At 40.1% G+C, this 22,279-nt stretch overlaps 1 protein-coding gene across 1 annotated transcript in view; it reads left to right on the top strand.

Moving 5' to 3' along the window:
- Positions 1–22,279, top strand: part of PTPN13 (protein tyrosine phosphatase, non-receptor type 13 (APO-1/CD95 (Fas)-associated phosphatase)) — a gene marked incomplete at its 3' end in the record, with an annotated part of 91,090 nt that overhangs the window by 19,546 nt on the left and 49,265 nt on the right. The window contains exons 5-6 of the mRNA XM_009085249.1: positions 1,528–1,621; positions 13,753–14,313. Coding sequence (XP_009083497.1) covers positions 1,528–1,621; positions 13,753–14,313 — 655 coding nt within the window. The remainder of the gene's footprint in view (positions 1–1,527; positions 1,622–13,752; positions 14,314–22,279) is intronic.

Here is a 22,279-nt window from a genome sequence, read left to right as displayed (position 1 = left end):
AAGTGGAGCTAGTCTGATTTGGTGAAATAAAGAGCTCCAGGGCCTTAATCAGTGGTGCTGTCAAAGTAAAGATCCAAACCTTAAATCAGGCCACAAGCTATAGGAACAGCCACTGTGGAAGGTGAGTCATTATTCTCCACATTCTTAATGGCCCTTTCTGCTTTCTGATTTTCCCATTCCCATCAGCATTCAGTGGGAGTCTGGGCTTAGTGTGGCAGACCCGTCTGGCCCAGCCTGCCAAAGACAGCAGTAATCTCCAAGTGTATGTACTGATAACCAGTGGAGAGCTGAATCCAGCAAGTGTGTTCCCTTATCCTGTACCATGTTGAGAATGAAGGAGTGGGATGATGAAACTTCTTAATTAATAACATGTCACTGCATTGGCTTTGCAAGAATCCAAGAAAAAAATAGCTAAATAGAAGCAGGAGCTGACAGAACAGTGATGACATAGCTGTGCTGCTGTATTTTCATGCACCTTAACTAGCCATCCCTGCTGGTTTTCCTGTTTAGGGCTCTGGATGTGTGCTGGAATTTTTAAGTGAACAAATCAAACATGTAAATTTGTTCTTTCAGAAGCAGAGTACAAGGTGCTATTATGAGATCAGCCATGCCCTTGATCTTGGTTGGCCTTGTCAAAGGCTCGAGAGGTTTTAGCTCTGTAACTGGTCATTTGGTAGTCTGTGAAGCACAGCTGAGAGGCCCCACTTGAATATTTTAATTTTCCATGTTAATATGCTTTGTGAAGGACAACACAGCACGAGGCTGATTCAATATGTTTCATGCTAATTGAGTTAGTTAATGTCTCCTTTCCTCCTCCCAACTGAGCTGCTGTCCAAGTTATGCTGATTCTCACCATAGAAAAGATGTCACTAAGGACTTCTTGTTGTAGCAAATAAGCTGTTCTTTGAACGATTGTATGTCTGAAATAGTTTTTTTTAGGGAAGGTAGTGATTTAGAAAAAAACCCAGTAAGTTAAAAGTTAATGGGAGTAGTTAAACCTGACACACAAGAGGAATGTGCCTGAGGGGCTAAAGAGGCTTCTCACAAATGCCTGCATGGCATTTTACATGTGAAATAAGTTGTGTGAGGGTACAGGACAGCCCTTCCTGTTACACAGAAAACTCATTAGGCCAATCACAAGTTCTAGTTCTGTTGCAATCATGGAAGATTTCCATGTGTTTTTTGAGTGTTGCTGTCCCTTTGGTTTGCTGTAGGGGTGGAATGTATTGAAGTTACATGCTTGAGAACTTGGTTTATTCTTAGTGGAAACAAGCAGACCAAATGTGGAATAAAAAGTAGACCAAATGTGTAGTGAAATAATGCACAGACTCTTCAAGTATGGATAATTTTAGGGGATATTCTCACGGATGAACCTATTTTAATGAAAAAATTCAAACTCCCATTCTGCACTTGAACTTAACTGTTTGACACTAATATTGTGTATTTACATAAACAGTGCTTGTTTCATACCAATATTAGCTCCTCCAATATTTGACTTTGCATTACTGCTTTTATTTTTTTTTGCAGATGGATCAACTGTCTTACAATGGAGATAGGAAATTGCAGCCAGACAGGAGCCAGGCTATTCGGGATAGGCTGAGGGGAAAAGGGCTTCCCACAGGTAAGTACTTCAGTGCAGTAAAGGTTATGGAAAAAAAAAATACAGCCCCATGGATGACCAAGTTGGAGTATACTTTGCAGCCAAAGAAATGGACAGAGGAGGACTTGCTTACATTCATAGAGCTCTGATGGTTCAGTGTTGGTGATGGTAACAGTTTGAAGAAAATACTTCAGTGCTGATGGTAGGAACAGGTTTTAAAGGTTCTTGGCCAAAAGTTTAGTTTCTGGAGAAAGGTAATCTTCAGCTGGAGGAATATGAGGCAACTTTTCTTTGTTCTCTCTGCCAGAAATGGACAGAGGAGGACTTGCTTACATTCATAGAGCTCTGATGGTTCAGTGTTGGTGATGGTAACAGTTTGAAGAAAATACTTCAGTGCTGATGGTAGGAACAGGTTTTAAAGGTTCTTGGCCAAAAGTTTAGTTTCTGGAGAAAGGTAATCTTCAGCTGGAGGAATATGAGGCAACTTTTCTTTGTTCTCTCTGCCTTCTCTTCATACATTGCACAAATTCCCTGCTTCCCAGGCAGCCCTGGACTCTTTTCCCCACACACAAAGCTTCTTTGCTGCCTCCTCTCTTTATTCCTGAAGGGAGGGATTATATGTTCCATCACAGCTCTGCTGTGCTTTGACAGTGTGAGGTGCACATGGAGGCCAGGTAGGGTTGTCCTCTGACTCCAGGGAAGTAAGGAAAGAGGAAACTGAGAGGACAGGGAGGAGACAGACAGTTGCTGTTTTGCCACTGTGGAGGAAAAAGGCTGAAGTTACTTAGGTTGACCACTGATGCTGACCATGACTTGTTGTTGTTTAAGGTCATAGATGTTGTTGTTTAAGGTCAGTGGCAGCATCATCTCTGTGCTAGGCTTTTCAGACAAGAGGATGTGTTCTTCCCAAAAACTGCTCTCAAAATGGTCTGGAAGAATTGTGGGGCTGGGTAGGAGCATTTTCTAAGGCATCAGCTTGGACCACTCTAAGTCATTATGATGTAGTCAGTGAGATGCTACAATCAGGTGAGACCATTTGTGCCTTAAATGGAGTTATTTCTGTGGGTCTCATTCTGGCATCAGTTCTCAACACCATAAATGTTAGTGACACAGACTTCTCATCCACCTCACATTGTCTCTCTGCCTCTTTACCACCAGTGAGCTTGGAATAAAGTTACTTTGCTGATGTGCTTGAGTTGCTCCTCTGTTTCTTAGCTTTGTGTGAACAGTGCAGTGAATTGCAGGAACTGAAAAAATCTGTGGAGTTGTCAGTGACAACATGAACTGCAGAAGTTAGACACAAGTCTGGCAAGGCTTCCTTTATGGATTCTTTTTGGAGATGAGTCCTAGATTAGGCTACTGTTTGATGTAAAAACCTTATGTCAGTGGTTGCTGGCCCTTCTAGTACAGCACTATGTGTTTAGGAACAATTTCTGGTACAAGCTGTTTCTTCATTTTCTGGCACAAATTCCCTGTTCTGCTTTCTCAGGGGCTTTGTTTTCTTTACTGGCTTTTTGTATCTTCTTTTCCAGCCTATTTCTGTAGCAATAGGGAGATCTGTAGTAACACAGGGTTTGGGACTGGATCAATCTAGTTGACTGGATTTGTAAACCATGTGTAATGCCTGTCTTTTCTGAACTTCTTAAGTTCTTTCTTAAAATTAATTCTTCCCCTGGTTCCCACCTATATTAAGGGTTGAACCAGAACCTTATTGTTCTGGTTATTAACTTGTTAGTTTATTCTTTAACTCTATTCTTCCCAGTCTCTAGCTTTGTCATATTCACAGTTTCTTTACAAACTTTTGTTCTTCTTCCAGTACTAGCCTGTTCCATACTTTCTAAAGGACTTTATTTGAGCACAATACCTTTTGACTACTACTTCAAGCTTTGTCATTTCCGTACCCTCTTTGCATCATCTATTCTGCCTCTAATTCCATGATCATAATACATGTTTTGGTAATGATCAAAATATTTGTGAAGTTTTAGAGACATAGCAAAGTTGTCTTTGAAGTCTGTTCTCATTGCATTGGTAAACTCTGATTAGTCTTTTTAATTCTGTTTCTAGTTTTTTCTCTAATACAACTGAACAGTCTTTTGCTGTTTTGCTTTTCCTTTCGTTAGAAAGTCCTTCACTTATTTTTGAAATGTTTGTGTGGTTTGAGGCATTTTGTTTCTTTAATTTGCTTTCCTACCCACAACTTTAAGCTTTTTAGCAGTTGGGGTTATTTCTCCAGAAGTAATGGTTGTCCCCAATGTATATCTTAACAAAAAAGCTTTTGTTTTAGGTTCTACAAAATTTTGGAGATTGCTGCAATAGCTCCAGCCAGTATCTCTAAGGCTTTGTGGTTCAGTATTAGGGTGAATAACATCCCTGCAATGTTGGAAACTTTCTCTGAGGATTATGTCTTTAACTTAAAGGAAGTAGACTAGATGGTCCATTTGCTGGTTTATTACTGTATTTCTGACTCGAAAAAATGGCATGGCTAGAATATTCTTTCCTCTTATTCTTGCTGTTTGTTGAATCACTTAGTATGTATGATCTTGTATGCAAAACAGTTGAGAGTTGTTGCTTTTTATTTTAATTATGAACAGTTTCAGTGGGGATGCAGTGTCTGAGTCTCTGAAGGGCTGTGGAGCTGAATGTGTCTTGCTGCTGTGTGTTCTCTTGCCTTCTGGCTCTGCCCAGGATTTCCAGAGTGCCAAGCAGAACAGGTTCCCTGCAGTGTGTGTGCTTGTGAAATCACTAGGTTGGGGAAGAACAAACAGAGTTAAGGGTTCTTGGGGACTGAGGAGTACACTTGGCTCAGCTGTTATCAACCAGTAAATTCAGCACAGGGTTTTAAGCAACTTTGGTCAAAATCACTTCCTGAAAGGTTTATCCTTTTAGGGAACATCACTTTATCTGAAGAGTTCTAATTTAACATAATCTTTACTCAATGTATTCTTTGAGGAATGAGTTAACTTGATAACCCCCAGACTATAAAGTTGGCTGAATAGTTCCCATCCTCTACCACCTGCTCCTTTGCTCTTGGTTGAAAGTATATGCAAGTGTAGAGTGTTACAGACAAGAGGGCACAGACTCAAGCTCTGCCAGGGGAGGTTTAGGTTGGATATTAGGAAAAGATTTTTTACAGACAGAGTGCTCAGGCATCGGAATGTGCTGCCCAGGGAGGTGGTGGATTCACCATCCCTGGAGGTTTTCAAGCTGAGACTGGATGTGGCACTTAGTGCCATGGTCTAGTAACCACGGTAGGGTTGGACTCGATGATCTTGGAGGTATCTTCCAACGTAGTTGATTCTATGACTTGTCTGATACTCACTGAGGTGAAGTCCTGTTGAGTCATTGTGAGAATCAGAGCATTCACAATGGATAAACTGACTGTCATATGGAGAAATAGGCAGCACAGAGCTGTGGCATTTACAGTGAACTTAGGTGTATCAGGATGTTGCTTTGAGTATATAATTTAACATAGCTGGTACATCATGCTAAGTTCATGAGTGGTTCAGTAAGAGATGTGCTCCTAGTCAGAAAGCAGCCAACCTTAGATATTTGTAGACTTTGAAAAATGCTATGATTTTTGCTTTATTTGAATTTCATTAATATTAGGATCAGTTTTCCACACCATGTTTATCCAAAATTATTATTGCCAGGGCTTTATTATGCTGACTTAGAATAAATGTTTTGAAATATTTTTTCACTACATGGATGTAAATCAAATGTTTTGCTCTCCTTATGTAAGAAGGTCGGATATTTTCAGCTTTTCATTTCCATCTTTATGTCTTGAAGATAATTATTAAATTAATGAACAGTTTTGTGTTAATAGTCTCCCCAACTAAATTTATTTTTTGTCCCTTTCATTACTCACTTTCTGTGGGTGTCTTGGTGAATGAGTTTTATGGCAGGGCTGACTGCAGAAGTAATTTATTCTAAACCAATATTACAGAGTGTTTGCTTTTAGTCAAGTCATACTCAGCACAGTGCTTAGGAACTGATTTTGCCAGCAGAAGTAGAAGCATTAAGACCTCTCATGAGTGATCTGAACCAATGAGTTACTTAATTTTTGTACTCAGAACACTTTAGACCTTTAGAGTCTTTACTTCAAGACTTCATTGTGGAAGTTACTTGATTTGCTTAATACAATTACTTTGGTGTGACAAAAGAGTAACTGTCAAACTCTTCCAAATATAAAGCAGTAATTAATTCATCCTGTTACTCTTAGCCACAAATTCTCCTTCAAAAGGATCTGGAAGCTATTTAACACCCACTTGAAATCTCTATAACTTCTCCTTGCCTGGCAGCCTGATTCCCAGTCACCTAATAACTGAATTCCTGCACCCTGTGTATTTATTTACAATGTTCCAATTTCTGTTGATGATCCATAAACACCAAGGACAGTTTGCCAGAGATATTTCATTTTCTAAAGAGAATTATCTACCAGGTGTGTTGGAGCTGCTTTCATACTATGAGTGTTCCTGATTTTAACTCTACTTGTGCAATCACGGAATCATAGAATTTTAGGGGTTGGAATGGACCTTAGAGATCATCTAGTCCCAACCCCCTGCCCTGGGCAGGGACACCTCCCACCAGAGCAGGTTGCTCAAGGCTCATCCATCCTGGCTGTGAACACTGCCAGGGTTGGGGCAGCCACAGCCTCCCTGGGCAACCTGGGCCAGTGTCTCACCACTCTGACAGGAAAAATATTTTCCTAATATCTATCCTAAATTTCCCATCCTTCAATTTGTACCCATGTTGTCAACTGTCACAAATTAAACTTGTATATTATAATACTGCAGTTGTGTCCTGCAGAATTCTGACCTCTGTCTCTGCCAAAAATACATGCCACATGAATAAAGACTTGAAATTAATTCAAAAGATCATTAAGGTTCAATTTATCTGTACACAACAGGAAATAGGTGGAAATACCGAACAGAATTGTAGATGTTGATCAACTGCCTTTTTAATTAGATGATATGCACTGTCAGAAGCAGCAAAAATGGTAGGTGGTGTAAACTGAATAACAGATGCTAAGGTGAAGTTGCTGTTAATTTTAACAAGAAATTCTAGTGCTTTTTTCCCACTCTCCATAATATCAATTATCAATGCAGTTGCCCAGAAAAAAACTTCTCAGATGAAAGAAAATGTACCTTTTGCTTTTGATCCAGGGAGGTTGATTGTGGTTTATGTTTTAGTTCCTGTTCTGGGTGTAAATGCAAGATTTAGTCTATAAAGAAATGATTTATAGCTATGACCTCCATGTGTGAACTGAAGTAGCTTACACATTGTCTTGCTAAATTCAAGCCCACAGATTTAAGTTCTCAAAAACTACAGCACAAACTTAATTCCATTGACTTGAAAATCTCTCATCTGGAAATATAGTTTGGGGTTTGGTTTTTTTTGCTAAATTTCCCCTGGCTTCTCAGTGCTACAAAAAAAAAAGAACTGAGTGGGTGGAGAATAACTTCCAGAGTTCAGCAAAACCAAATGAAAGCCAGATGGAGGTTTCTTGTTGAAAAAAATAATTTTTGTTCTTTTGCACTCCAAAACCCATGCCTGTTTTCTTCCAGTAAGTGCTTCTGTTTGCATCTAGAAGTATTGGTGGTTGGTGTTGGTAGAGAGCTTTTAAATTGATGTATAGTTGCTACTGCTGTATGGAGCTTCCAGCTTGGCAGTGTTGGAAATGCTGTTACACTAGTGCTGAGAACAAACTCAGAACTCTGAAAACATAACACGAGTGGACACAAAGATCAGTGAGGAAAGCAAAGCAGAGATGTCAGATGCTGTCTCTGTGCAGAAAAGCAGCTGTGTCCCTGAGCTTCTCCTGGCCTACACAGAAATCCAGCAAGGGGATAGCTGCGTGGACCTTTTGCCCACTTGGTTGAGAAACATGCCCAAAAAATTGACACATAAACCTACATGGGGAAAAAGCAATGGTTTTCTTTTTTGCAGAGGTGCTGAGGAAGGGAAGGGATAAAATGTTGCCTTTATGAAGTATGAAGTGCCACTTGGCAAGGCTCACTCCCACTGTTCTAAACAAGAGGCCTGGTTTCTAGAGCTAGTTGGTATTTTTTGATAGAAGAGCTGTGTCAGTCCAAAGCAGAATGCAAATTGTTATACAGGATTTATAACTTGGCCATTACTTACAAAGCTTTCAACATTCCTTGTGTCCAGTTCATTTCTTCCTTCACAAAGAATGCATTGTTTAGGAGCACTTCCGTCTGAAACTTGGACTTTTCTCAGCAATTCAAAATGTAGAAGGAAAGAGGAGGTGCCATTTGTAGCAGTCAGCCCACAGGCCACATCTGGCTCTGTTGTCTTCTGTTTGGCTCTTAGCCTGCCCCAAAGGGATTTCAAACCCAACTCCTCCATCAGCTACCCACTCATTTTTGAGAAACTAACCACATTGTCTTGGGATAAAGTTTTTTCTGTGTTGTTTTGTTTTCTGCACAAAGATGGTATGGGAGATGTTGTTTTAAACTCGGCATAATTTCCTCCCTTCAGACCTTCCAATCTGGCAATGATGGTGTGTGCTTTCCTGCACGTGTGGGCTGTCTCTTCCTAACCACCTCCCACTCCCATCTGTATGCATATATATCTCCCTAAGTTGAAATCCATAATAGAGTTGAAAAAGATACCGTTTTGTGCAAACACAAGTGAGGGACAGTCAGAAAAACCTTTAAAGCAAGTCAAGCTGAGTTTATTCAGTAAGAACAGGCACAGTATCATAGAAGCATAGAATTTTAGAGGTTGGAATGGACCTTAGAGATCATCTAGTCCCAATCCTGTGCCCTGGGACCAGAGCAGGTTGCTCAAGGCTCATCCAACCTGGCTTTGAACACTGCCAGGGTTGGGGCATCTCCTACCTCTCTGGGCAACCTGTGCCAGTGTCTCACCACCCTCATAGGAAAAATCTTCTTCCTAGTATGTAGCCTAAATTTCCCCTCTTTCAGTTTGTCCCCATTGCAGTATGTGATGGTACTGACTGTGTCTGCACTTACGTAATATTTAATTAATTGCTTGTATGATCAAGCCGGTACACAAGTAATTGCAGACAGACTCAATTTAGTTAGAACCAGGTAATTCTCTTGCTCAGAGAAAAATCAACCAGATTAATGTCAGTGTGACTGAAAAGTGGCCTGTGAATGACACTGCTGGTAAAGAGGGTATAGTTGTGTTCAGAGCTGAAGAGACCAAAGAAAGAAGGAAGCATATCTATGGTTATTTAGCAAATGTAACATCTGGTAGTGGAAGGTGTGTATGGAAAACTAGATTTTCATTTTAGCACCACAAGGGAATTTCATTGTGGACTCCTGGTGATTAATTGCTGTTTTTATTGTATATATTCCCTCGCTATATATTATGCTTTGGAATCATGCAGTTACTGTAATTGCATGTGAATTATTTACAGTAATTATAAATAATTGCACTAATGTAACATCAAGTAAAGGATAAACACCCAAGGGCGATATGTGAAATTAAGAACCCATATACTCTTCAGATGAGCATGAGGAAGGGTTTAGTTCAACTGAGAAGTAACTGGGGAAGGGGAAAATATGCCTTTTGAAGTTACTTACCTGCTGTAGCATCTTAATTGCTAATGTCTTGTCCTGTCACCATCACTGACAAGTAGGGAAACACTTCTCTGTCCTGTGGTACATGAGAGGGTAACTGAAGCCTGGAATAGCTCTTTGTGATTACAGGTGAGATACTGAATGTTTTTAGTGGAGACAAGATACTTAGGATAGATCTCCAGAGTTTCCATTGCAAATACAAACTTTTTTTTTAAGGGAAGGTCATAACATTAGTCTACCCATGCATTTTAATTTGAAGCTGTACAAGTTTCATTAAGCAGTCAGGTTCCTTTTGATCATTAATTGGATCTTTATTCTTTATATACAGGTCTTTGCTGGTAGTTCTTCCTTCATTTGTCCACACATTTCATTGTAAAAGCTGTGGGAAAAGAAGTTGAAGTATAAAGTACATATTTGCTTTATGAATTCGGTCTTGAGTATGCCATTCAGCTGCAAATACATGTATTAAAGAAGGGTGTATTATTCCAGTCTGCTCTGTTATGGAAGTGTACCATTCATTGATAGCTAGACACGTGAGCCTTGTGCTGAAAGATACTTGCTGCTGTCATTTAAGACCCTTGAACTAAGTAATGCTGTAGTAGTGTGTTGAGGAAGTCCAGGATAAAAATGTGAAAATACCTTAACAGTTGATTTTGTGACTTAGAAAATCTATACTAGTACTTCAAAAAAGTAAGAAGGGATGAGGACAGATTTAAGGTACCAAAAGTAAGAAGAATTGGCCTGGACTGATTGCTGGTTGCCTAATCAATTTTACTACTGTATCTGCAGCTGAGTTACTTCTGTACTGAGAAGTCTCATCCTTGATCTTTGTCCTCTGCTCTCTGGTGCCAAGAGCAGCAGCATTTTTGCCTGTATAAAGTACAGATCTGAAAGTTCTGTATTGCTGCTTTGTTTCAGTTTGCTCTCTTGAGATGCCCAGTTTAAGCAGGCCGTGCACCCCCTGCCTGGAAATCTCTTCTTCACCCTTCTCTGAGGATGATTCTTAAACAGCTCATGTTGGCACTGTGAGTCAGCTCAGGCAGAGCTTGTTGAAACTGTTATGAAGAGAGGGATGGGTTTTGCAAAGGTGGGAAGAACTGCCAAGATGGATGAAAAGCAGAAGTGGGAATGGGGAGAGTAAGAAAGGAAAGGTGAAAGATGTCCAAGAGAATTTTGTAGTCTCAGGACTGAATACTAAGGCCAGCTGTGGATTCCCCTTGTTGGCTGCATAAGTCAATGTGCATCTGAGTTAGACCTGTAGAGTGGAAGAGCAGCATGGAAGTGGAATTCCTCCTGACTGCTTCCTGATGGATCAGCTCATCTCCTGTCTCATCATGCAGTTAGCTGATGAAATGGCAAAGCTGTTGCCATGAGTACCTTCCTAGTCACTGCTTGTGAGACAGTGTTCATGGGCTTCACTTTTCCTTGTGAGGAAGCCCCAGGTGGGTGGATCCTTGGGGAAGAGAGAGCATCTCTTGTGTGCCAAGGCAAAGGTGCTTGTGTCTTTTGTGCCTCTGCATGAACTGGAAATAGCTTGTGTTACTTCTAGTCTGAATGCTTCAAGTCCATGGAAGCTACAGCTTCAGTGAGGAGGATGCTCCTTCTCCTCTAGCACTGTTTTTGGCTGTGAGCTGAACTCTTCCACTGCAGGTCCCACCAGCATACAACAGCTAAGTTTGTCACTGGCAATGCTGTTGTGAGGAAACCCACTGGTCCTCAAAGTACATTGTGACTCTTTCCATTGGATGTGATCCTGCAACAAGATAAGGCTTCAATGTCCAGACCTGAATGATCTTTTGAACCAGGAATGTTATTCTGAGTCATGACTGATGATGTGCAGAGTAATCCTGAATTTATAGCTGTGGGTAGGATATTGGAGTTGCAGCTGTTTGCTTCCCCTGGGGATTTGCCCTTGTTTTATTCAGTAAGGTCTCTGCATGTGAATACTTCCAGTGTCGAAGAGGTAGTTGCTTGGGTGTTTCTTTACATTTAAAAAACATATGTGAAAACTGTGTAGAGGAGGTTGGTCTGCATTTTTTTTTTCCTGCCTAAAATTATCTTGGAACTCTAATTATGGGGAGGATTCTTGGAGCTCCTTTTGCTTTGCATTTTTGGTGGCCATCTTAAAACCTAAACTAGTTTTTTATCTCACAAATGACTGAGTTAAAATCCTCTTTGGAATCTTTGTCCTTGGTGCATGTACATGAATGTGAAGTATGTGTTTGCAGAATGGATATTATCCCACTGCTTTAGGTGGATAGTGGGAACTTGATAATGAATAGTTGTTTTTAAAAGGCTTTTGTGTCTGTGTGTGAATATTATATATAGTTCACCAGCCTTATGAGCTGTATAATCTGAGAATAAGATAATGGCATAACATTTACCTGACCACAAAGATAATTATGTTTAGTATTAAAACTATATTTTTAAAATAGAAAGCAATGTGTCAGATACTTTTAGAAGATTAGTTCATTCCCATTGGCAAAGGGGTTTTTTATATTCTCTTGGCTAGAGCACGTAGGAATTGTGTGATACCTTACAAGATGCTTTTTAGACAGTCTGAAGCCTAACATTTTACCATCCTGTATTTGTGTGTTGGTAAGAATTAAGGGGCTGCTTGCTAGGATTTCGCTTTAGTCTTGCTCTTTTTGATTGTCAGTTAAATATCACAGAAAGAGAAACTGAAAACTAACAGCCCAACCCCTCTTCAAGTAGAATATCAGAGTTGAAAGGCATTTTACACCTTTAAAAGCCATAAGCTTTAAAAGTATTACTGGCTGCATTTGCAGACATCCCTAAAGCATTCCTTGAAATTCTGTTTGAAAGGATGACACTCTAAAGATCATCAGGAGGCTGCTGTGCAAGCAGGGCAGTCCATTTTGATCTACTTTGGAAGAGCAGCAGGCAGGGCTATATAGCCACCTTTAAGAGCAGTAGATGCAGCACAGTAATTTACTTTGAACTCAGGACTGCTTGCTTTTGTGATAATGTCTTCAAGGCTGCTGCTTCTTTAAAGGTGAACATGGGAATATCACCATAAAGAGGGAGCTAGCTGTAAGAAAAGTATCACATGCCGTATCAGCTGCACCTGGGTGAGCAGATGGGGCTTAGGCAGCCCAGCATGGAATATTTTTAATTGTTTTTTTCTCTTTTTCTCAACTTTGATGAAGTCGAGATTGCAATATTGATGCAGTGTGTATCCTGAAGATTGGAGAAGTTAGGCTTCACAAGAATTTTTTCAGTGTGCTTGGTCAGTTGGAATTATGAGTGGATTATTGCCTGTGTGATATCTACAAATGAGTTTGGATTTTTGCCACTTGATTAACACAGAATCATTAATAGATTTTAGTTTGCTAACACAAAGTAACTAGCAGTGGGTCGTCTTTAGTTTTTTGTGGGGGATATATTGTGAGATAGTGATTGTTCCAGTGAGACACTGTCCCAGGTTGCCCAGGGAGGCTGTGGCTGCCCCAACCCTGGCAGTGTTCAAGGCCAGATTGGATGAGCCTTGAGCAACCTGCTCTGGTGAGAGGTGTCCCTGCCCAGGGCAGGGGGTTGGGACTAGATGATCTCTAAGGTCCATTCCAACCTCTAAAATTCTAAGATTCTATGGTTACTCTTATGGTTATAATCCTTTAACTTGGATCTCAGAAAGACTTAAGAACATGAAAGGTAAACTTGTAGATTATCTGTTAATATTAAAAAATGTGATTGTACTTACTGCTGTTTGTCATTACTTTTGTAAAATTTGGCCACAATTTTATGCCTGAGACATACATGTTCATCAAAACTTCTCAGTGAGCTTGATATATGATATGATATTCTTCAGAGACCACATATTTCAGTGGTATTATTCCATCTCTTACAGTTTCTTTTATTCTAGAAGTAATGTCATAGTAAGGGAGAGGGAGAAAGGAAGACTGTTCCTAAGTATTGGTGGATCCATTTATTAATGAAACATGGAGGGCGAAGGCTTGTAGAATGAATCACTTCGATCTTGGAAGCTTTGTTGGTTTTCTCTTAGAGTATTCTTTATCTGGAGAGAATGTCATCACCAAAAATAGGCATTAGAGGAAGATCTGGGATTTTTATAATTCCTAAGTACACAGTCATTCTCTTTTCACTACTGATGCTATTGCAGGGCATCTGTAAATCTGCAGAACAAATCTGGACTTGTTAGTAAAAATTGTAGGCGGTGTATGTGGGTGTGAGAGGAATGACTGATTTCAGATTGATTATTAAGTAGTATTTTTGGTGATGGTCCAGACTATTTTAAGCATGAAACTAATGAGAAAACAACTTTCAGCACGTATGTGATAGTTTCGAGGTTTTTAAATGTTTATACTGAATTATAGAAGGGCTTTTTTTTTTTTCTTGAGCATTTCAGAAATAAATAAAATGCCTGTCATATATGAAGCAGTTGAAGTTCTGTCTCTGTTGACTGAGGCAGCCCTTTTAAGTAGACTTCTCAATGTTTTGCATGGCAAAATGAGTGCCAAAGTGTGTATACACAGTAATTAACTTGTGTTTGACTCCTGTGCATTGAGTAGAAAATTACATATATGAAATGTCTCCTTATTCCAGGAAAAACATTGGCAGCTGATGCACCTGATGGACACAAAACTCACTTCTCTCAACAAACCACACTTAACAAAGGACTTAGCAAGTCTATGGGATTTCTGTCCATTAGAGGAACACAAGATGAGGAAGAGTTTTTCCAGGGCATTTCTGCAGATTACAACTTGGGAAAGGAAGATGTTTTCTGTCCTCATAGGTGTAAAACCAGTGAGTTTGAGAAAAAAGGTCACCTTCATACAGATGTCCCTCCCAAACGGAAAATATGGGCTTCTTCCACAGATTTGCTTTGCACAAGTGACAAGGCAGCTGAGAGGGACCATGCTGGAGGCTCTCACAGGCACAGCCATCAGTGTGAAACATTCACAGTACGGACTTCTACTACCAGAAACAAGGAAGCAAGATACTCTGATGGGAGCATAGCACTGGATGTGTTCGGACCACAAAAACTGGACCAAACACGCCATACGCCCGAGACATCAACTTCTGCAGCAATATCAAGTGCCTTTGACAGGATAAGAGAGAGACAGAAGAAGTTGCAGCTTCTGAGGGAAGCTATGAATGGAGAAGGTTAGTGAAGCTTTTTGATTTTCTAAGTATTCCTGTCATTTAACAATGATTTGTTGTGTTATGATAAATTTGAGTTCTCTTGTAGCAGCTCTGGAAGCTGCAGAGATCTTTGTTTTGTCATTAGAGCATCTGTTGCCAGTGAAGATAAATGTGCCTGTCCAGATTGTTTACTCAGTGAGAACAGTTGGTCTCTGTAAGTCAACCAGTATCGATTTCATCAGTTGAAATTAGGAAGAAAAAACAAGTTGGTAACAGTCAAGTAATTTTCCTTGAAGGAAGATCCTCATCTCCAGCTATTAGAGATGCATTTATACCCCAGAGGAAAGGCAGAATTTCATCTCCAGAACTCTCAGTTTTGCACTTTGAAACTTTGGACTTAAGCCCTTAAATATGAATCTATTTTTTAGCCTCATGTTGAGATCTTTACTTCAGTGGGAATGCTTGTTAACAAGTTCCATCAGTTCATTAAAAGAACACATGGGGAAAAAACCAAGTCTTTACACTTGTTCTGTGGAAACTTATATAATTATCTTTATGCAGAACCCTGTAAGTGGAACTGCATGTTTTGTTTGTATTGTAAACGTGATGTGCTTTTCAGGGGTTGTAAGTCTGAGACAATTGGATGAAAACTGAGAGCAGAGCTGGATCCTTCTTGTACAGGGCCAGAAAGCATAACTTAGTCATCTAAGGTCTATGGTATAAGAGCTGTAAGTACAGAGCTAGCTCACTCATTATTCGGGTGCATTCAGAATCCATACAGCTGAAAACTCATGGCTGCCTGTCTGTTGTGTGGCAGAAATAACAGTGAAAATACACCCTACCTTGGCCTCCTTTTTCTGCTTCAGGTATAAGCACCTCCTTATTAAGCAGAGATGATAAAGCCTTTTGTCAAGGTTGAATGTCTAAAAATGCCGTCTCATGCCCTTTGTGGACATCTTGGGAGATGCTTTTATTGCAATTAGCATGGGAAGCCAATTCTTCCCTATGCAAGTGAGCCTTTTGCTCCAGAAAGGAGTGTTACTGAAATGCCATAGGCAGTTAAAAAAGCTGCTGTGATTTCTGTACATCTGTATATTCTTTTGTGCTATCAAATTAGCATCTTCCGATGAAGGTTAAGTTATAATGTAAAGCAGTGAACATATACGAAAGTAGCACTGTGGAGATACCATTGTTTATCTCTGTAGAAGTTTACCATCTGTCCTTATCTACCAAAATGTCTAATGAGGTACAGGGAAGTTTGGTTGGGTTTTGGTTGAAGTCTGAAATCAAAGGGAGCCATCTCAAGTCTATGAGTCAACTTGGATCCTTGGAGATAGGCAGCTGACAAAGTTTAAGAGGAGGCCGCTCCCAGCATTGGGAAAGCTCAGTAGCCTTGTTGTTCAGGAGTGCAGCTTTGTGCAGGTTTGTGTTGCACAAGAGCAAAACCAAAAGTGTGGCCAAACCCATTGATGAGCAAGAGTTTATCATTCTCATTCAAGCAGATGGCAGAAAACATAACATGCCTGTGCCTTGCAAACTGAGATAGGTCAGATGTGTGAAACTGCTCAATTCATAAAGGGAATGGGTGAAAGTGCAGTCCAAGGAAACTGGGAACTGAGTTCAGTAGTCACAGAAGCTGTGACAAATCTGTATGCAGAAGATTGAGGCAATCCCTGGTGTGACTCACTGCCCATCCTTCTGAATTCACAGTCATTACTTGCTAGAAAAAAATACATATACTTTGTCAACAGATAGCTGGGTTTCTGAGTTTTCTACTTAGAACAGAGGGAGGAGGTTTGTTTTGCTCTTGAGTTGAAATTAGGAGTGTGTGTTCACAATTTTATTTTAGACTCTCCATTGTTTTTTCTTTTGTTTTTTGTCAGTTAACTTCTTACATGAAAGTTTTGGACCATAACCTAGTTGTGAATGTGAATTTTTAATGAGAGCCAGTTTAAAGGAGTATTTCACTAAGATGGATGAGAAATATTTTTTTACATAGGAGTTAGTTGCAGTTATGTTTTATAGGGCTTGAGGAGCCTGGCTGGAAGTATCTATTCTGTCTTAGTGAGCAGATTCACAGAAGTCTTTATAATACATAAAGTCTGCAAGTGTATCAAGGCTTCTTTCCTTTTCATTTTCCTTTTCTGTTCCATGTTTTACTATTCCTTATCTCACATTCTTTTTACAGCAGACAAGTCCCTTGAGATCTTTCATGAAGAGTCTGTTGCTAGTTTCATCTGTCAAAGGAATGAAAAATCCAGCCTTGAGATTTTTGTGCATTACTACTGTACATAATTTTGAAGCATTTCGTGGGTGGACAGATATTTTCACATGTCAGACACTATCAAGTGTGTATGGAATTGCTCTTCTGAACAGAAACACAGCCTAGCTGAGAGATAGGAGCAACTGTGTGGAAAGCTGGGGTGTAAAATACGTGGAAAGAAGTCCACAGAAAAATGACAGCAAAATACTATCCTTTCTCTGCATGGAACACAGCATGAGATATTGAAAGGAACACCAAAGAAAGAGAATAAGGTGTTTTGTAAGTTGGTGTCATTTGGAATAAGGGTTCTGTTCAGCCTGGAGGGGGAGGAATGGGCAAGGAGTCATGGGAAACAGGGTTATGGGTGGGTGTAGCAGAGAGGGCACAGTCTGCCTTCTCTTTGGTAGGTTTGTGGATATTTTCAGTTCAGTTGAACGCAGGTTTAGCTTACAGTTAAGCCTGTGTGAGTTGTATTAAGCCTCTGCTTGCAGCTGTACATTGTTTTTCCATTTTTGAATTGTGAAGTGACATTGGACTGTGTTTGGGTTGAACTTGGCCAGATAAAACTTCCCTCCTCAAACTACAAAGGAATTTAAGTGACGTGGCTTTTTTTTCTTTGCCTTATGTTGGGTTAAGCTGGCAAACTTTTTTGTTATTCATAAAACCTTAAGGAGCTGATTGCCTTGGAAAAAGAAATGTCCTTATGCACAGGCTCTGGTTTGCCAAGCTTTCACTCAGAACAGATTTTTACAATCCAAATTATAAACTCATGAAAACGCAGAGTTTATAGTGGAAAGAATGACAGAGCTTTAATTACAGCTGTGCTGTAATACTTTGTAGTGAGCTGCAGACCATCTGAAGTGCACTATAATCTACTGTCAGAACATTTCAGATTTAGCCTCACCAGCCTTCCAGAGCCAGTGTCATTGCAATGGCCTTGCTCTTGAACTTGCTGGTTTATCTTAACCTGCTGTACAGTTTCAGGGTTAAGGTTGTTTATCTCTTGTATACTGAAAACTACTGTTTATGATTAGGTGCTATTTAGCCAGATGGGAGGAATGGGAAGAGTCTGCTATTTGACTTCAGGTGTAGCCAATTCTGATCACTAAAAACAGACTCCAAAAGTATGTGTTGATCTTATCAAGAGATGGGAGAGTAAGTTGTGCATCTTTGCTGTTTTGCTTATATTTTTTGTTGTTGTGGAGGTTTTGTGAGCTTAGACAGAAGTGTTTAGAGTTGTGACATTGTCAGGTGTTAAACCCAAGCAGTTTACCTGTACCAGGAGAGCAGGTTTTCATTTTGTTGTTCCTTTCAAACTTGGAAATTGTTGCTTGGCACCAGCTGATAGTGTCCCATTTGAGAGAGAAAATAGTATTGTACCTTTTACATTCTGCAAGCCTGCATTGCTGTTCAATGGGGTGAAAGTATCTGCTCTCCCTTGCTCCAGCTTTCTGTGCCTTCTCACCCACAAAACTGATTGTATCTCCTGATAGTTATGAAGTGTAAACACACTAAAATTTTCTTATCTCAGACCCACCTTCAGGTGGCACAATAGTAAGGCACAAGGCTGTGAGATGGTAGCCTCGTCTGAATCTCTCCTTTTTATTTGCTTAGGCAGCTCCCCCTGTGCTTGTTCTGAGCGTGTGCTTAATTCAAAGTGAATGGGTTTGTGTAGCTTGAGTGAATGAGTATCCTTTCTTTCAAAATACAGTTTTGTTTAGGAGGATGTTGTATAAATAAGATGCATGAGGGAGCAAGGCGTAAAGATTGCCCATGTCTTGGTGGAATACAGAAGCACAAAAGCAGTGAGGAGAGTAGTAATGTATCTGTCTGTGAGTTGCAGTAGCAGATGGGGCAGAAACAGATGGGAGAAGACCAAAAAAGCTGATCTTTCTGGAGCTGTGGAATGCTGAATCCAGGGGTGGGGGGAATGAGAGTGGTTTGGGAATATTCTCAAGCCTTGGTTGAATGTTTTTGCAGTTGGAACCATGTGAATCCCAGAGCCACAAGTTGTGTTTATTCTTCTCTCTTTTTACCTTTACTTTTTTCCAACTGAAAACCCAGATGATTCAGTCCGCAAGGTTTTGGGGGGATTTTGTCCAGTTATTGCTCTTGCTTCATACAGTCACAAGAAGAGGCAGTAATATTCCATGTTTCTAGAGTTTCTTCTCTGCCTCCTAAGTCTTTTTCTCACAAAATTTTTTTCAGCAGCTACCTTGAAGACTTCTCTGGACCCCATTTTCAGAACTTCCATATTATGATGGCCTGTATTTAGCTGGAAAAGTGATGGCTAGGGATACTCTACTAAATGCCTGGATATTAAAAGCTCTCTTAGTTTGAAGTTGCATTTTTGAATAAGAGAACATTTCTGCAGGTAATTAGGCAACTGTTGGTAGAACCATAGAATTTAGGGGTTGGAATGGACCTTAGAGATCATCTAGTCCCAACCCCCTGCCCTGGGCAGGGACACCTCACTGGATCAGCTTGCTCAAGGTCTCATCCACCCTGGCCTTGAACACTGCCAGGAATGGGGCAGCCAAAGAGATTTGAATTTGGGAATTCCTTTGGGGTATAAAAGGAGTAGCTGTTTTGCAAACTCCAAGTAAGTGTTCACACTTTCTTCTTCTCTTGAATTGTACGTTCTTGGGTCAGTGTAGGCTGTGTGAGTCCTTCACAATAGAACACCTATTTGCATGTGAAAGCAAATGAAGGTGCAGCTTGCACATGTCTTAGGATCATTGTGCTGCAGTGTGATTTAAATTCAGTGGTGGCAGAATGGATTCTCCTGTGGTTGGTATGTCTGGTAAGGATAAGGTTCAGGTAGAATAATATTCAGAAATCCTATTAATGAGGTAGGATAATGGACTGATGCTGCTTCAGTTAGAAAAGTTCAGTTGTTGGTTTTACTGAGGCTACAGGAGTTGGGTTTTCAAAGAAAAAGAAATGTTTGTGGGATTTCTGTAAAGTACAAATACTCTGGCATCAGCCACTATTATTCTGTTCTGAATTTACATAGCTTAACATTAGGTAGTAAAACAACTCTTACAATTCCACAGCTGCACGGCAGAATGGTATCTGCTTCATCTCACCTGTCGAGCTTTCAGCAGCTCACACGGTCTGGGATTATCAATTTTTAGTTAACGCTTTGATAAAGCTTTCAGTTGGATAAAGCATTTAAATTAAAACAGGCAAACAACTTGATGGGACAAACTCTCAGTTTGTGCTTGTGTTCATTTACATACCTTATCCTAGATGGCATGATCCAGATCCAGAAAGGAAGGGTGTCTTTCTAAGTGCAAGACCCTGAGTCTTACCTGACCCTAGAGCTGTTATTGTTAACCTTGCTGTTTTCCTTTCCAGCCTAGCACTAGAGATGTGTGTGTTCTGCAGTTTTGCCAGACTATGTTTCTTCCTGTAGATTAGATCCTCCTGCACCCTCTGCATCAGATGTCCATTAGGCTCCCTAGGGAGCTGCCTGGATGGCTGATGACTTGGGATGCACACACAGTGCAACTTTTTCCCTTGGAATATTGGAGGTGGAAATCTTGCTGGTTAAAATGAGCCTGCTCCCCTGTAAGGCTGAATGGGCTTGTTTCCTTTGTCAGTTGGTGGATGTGAATCCTTATGAGGGATTTGAGCTGGATCTCTATGTTCTTCCTGTAAAACCTGTGCTGCCTTGCGTAAGATAATTCAAGTTTTCTTAGACGGAAAAGAAGAATAGAAAAGGAAGAGTAAATATGACTAACCTATTGATTAACCTCTTAGGAAAGAAGCAAGTCCCAGCCCCTCCTGAAGGACAGTTAATGTGTTTTAAACAGTATAGCAACACTGCTGTAACAGAGACAGTCACCAGTAAACCTCAAAAGTGCAAACAAGAGTTCCCTCTCCATCATGAAACTGTTGGTTTCATTCTGCCACCTTCTCTGTCCTTTTCCTTCTCTGAGCAGCCAGTAATAATTCTGTAATGATGTGTATTTGAAAACCTTTGTATCTAATGTGAGTCATGCTCAGGATAATGACATTCCAAGCTAAATGTGGTTCTCTTATTTCTGTTGAAGTTGGCTGAGATGAGGCTTTCTGCAAATTACTTGCCTGGGCTTGCATGTCTCTCCTTGCATAAATAGTGTGTTTTGTTATCCTGTGCTGTGTGGGGTGCCTATAAGGTTGTGCTCTGCTGGGTTTGATAGGGAATTTGAAAGAGCAGCACTGCAGCACAAAGACAGTTTCTTCAACTTGTAATGCTTCAGTTACCTTTGCGTTGTGGTGCTACCACACGTTAACTTAGACTGTTAGCACCAGTTTTGTATATTCCTTTTAGTTACAGACTCTTAAACTCAGAGTATTTTTCTACTAAGGTATGAAATGATTTGAAGTGTTTGGTAAGAGACTGTAATCTAAACACCGAGATGTTAAGAAGGAAAACCGATAAAATTATTTTTGCTACAATGCGCTTGATGTTTTTAGGAGTTCAATCCATTCTGAAGTCTCTGTTCAGTCACCGAAAATTAAAGAAAACACAAACAAACAAGAAACCAAAAGGACAAACCAAGGCTATTCAAAATTCCCAAGGAAAATTGTAGATATGGAAGATAAGTTGTTTTATTGTTGTGCTTAGTTTTTGTTGATATAGTCTTTCAGCTCCTGCCCAGCCACACAGACCAGACGTTTGTCCTTATTTTTGAAACTTCTGAGTCAAAAGTTTAACTTTAATTTGATCCCAGAACTGGGACTTGTGTGACCTTTGGAAGCCAGTTCTTAATTAGAAGTTTAGCTTGGACATGATCCAAATGCCTTCTTTGAAGTTAAATCCTAGTATATGTTAGAATTGAGGAGAACTTGCTGGAAGAGAAGAGAGAGCATAAATTATTTGGGTAAATTTGTAAGATAAAATAATCTCAATATTTCCATTTAAATTGATTATTTGCAGATCTGCATTGTGTTCTGTGCCCCAGAAAAACTTGTTTGGTAAAGAAGAGGTACAGCACTGGGGGCATGTGTTGGGTGTGTACATAAACATGTGTATATCTCAGCAGAGAACTGGAAGGTAGTTGTCAAAGAGAAGATTCTCCAGCAGCACACAGTTCTACATCTCTATAGACCTTCCCTAAACTGAGAAAAGTGAAGGAAAATCTAGAGGATTATTACCCAATTTCAGGATGTAGCTTTTTAATTGCCTATAAATTTTGCCTGATAGCCATTGGTGCAGCACTGCATGGAAAGGTTGCACAGTGTCTCCAGCAGATGGGAATACCTTTCCTTGTGTTATTGGGGTGAGTTGCATGGTCTTGATGAGAGAGAAGGATATGACAAGACAGAGGGTGGTCCTGTCTCTCCTTGTGAATGCTGGGAGAATATGTTTGAGCCTAGTTGGGTCTTACATGTAGGTCTGTGAGAATATTGAAATGAACAGTAATTGGAAATCTTGATTTATGTTTCTTGTCTCATGGACTTGTCACTTGGCCTACAGCAGGGCACCAGCTCCTGCAAACAGATGAGTCAGGAGAAGTCAAACACCCTGCAGAGTCACATTCCACTCCACCACCTACAAACACTTGTCTCATGTTTTAACTGAACATTTCTGGTTTGCTGTGTTTGCATCATGAGTGCTATTTTTAATCTAATAATACACAAAGAATATGTTAAAACGAAAATTTCTTTTTTTTTCTTTTTTTTTTTTTCAGAATTTGATGTCTTAAAGTAGCAGAGTGGAGCCATAATTTGTGT

This window comes from Acanthisitta chloris, unplaced genomic scaffold (genome assembly GCF_000695815.1).
Source record: "Acanthisitta chloris isolate BGI_N310 unplaced genomic scaffold, ASM69581v1 scaffold7862, whole genome shotgun sequence".
NCBI classification, from domain to species: Eukaryota; Metazoa; Chordata; class Aves; order Passeriformes; family Acanthisittidae; genus Acanthisitta; species Acanthisitta chloris.
This window is presented reverse-complemented; position numbering and strand designations above follow the sequence as displayed.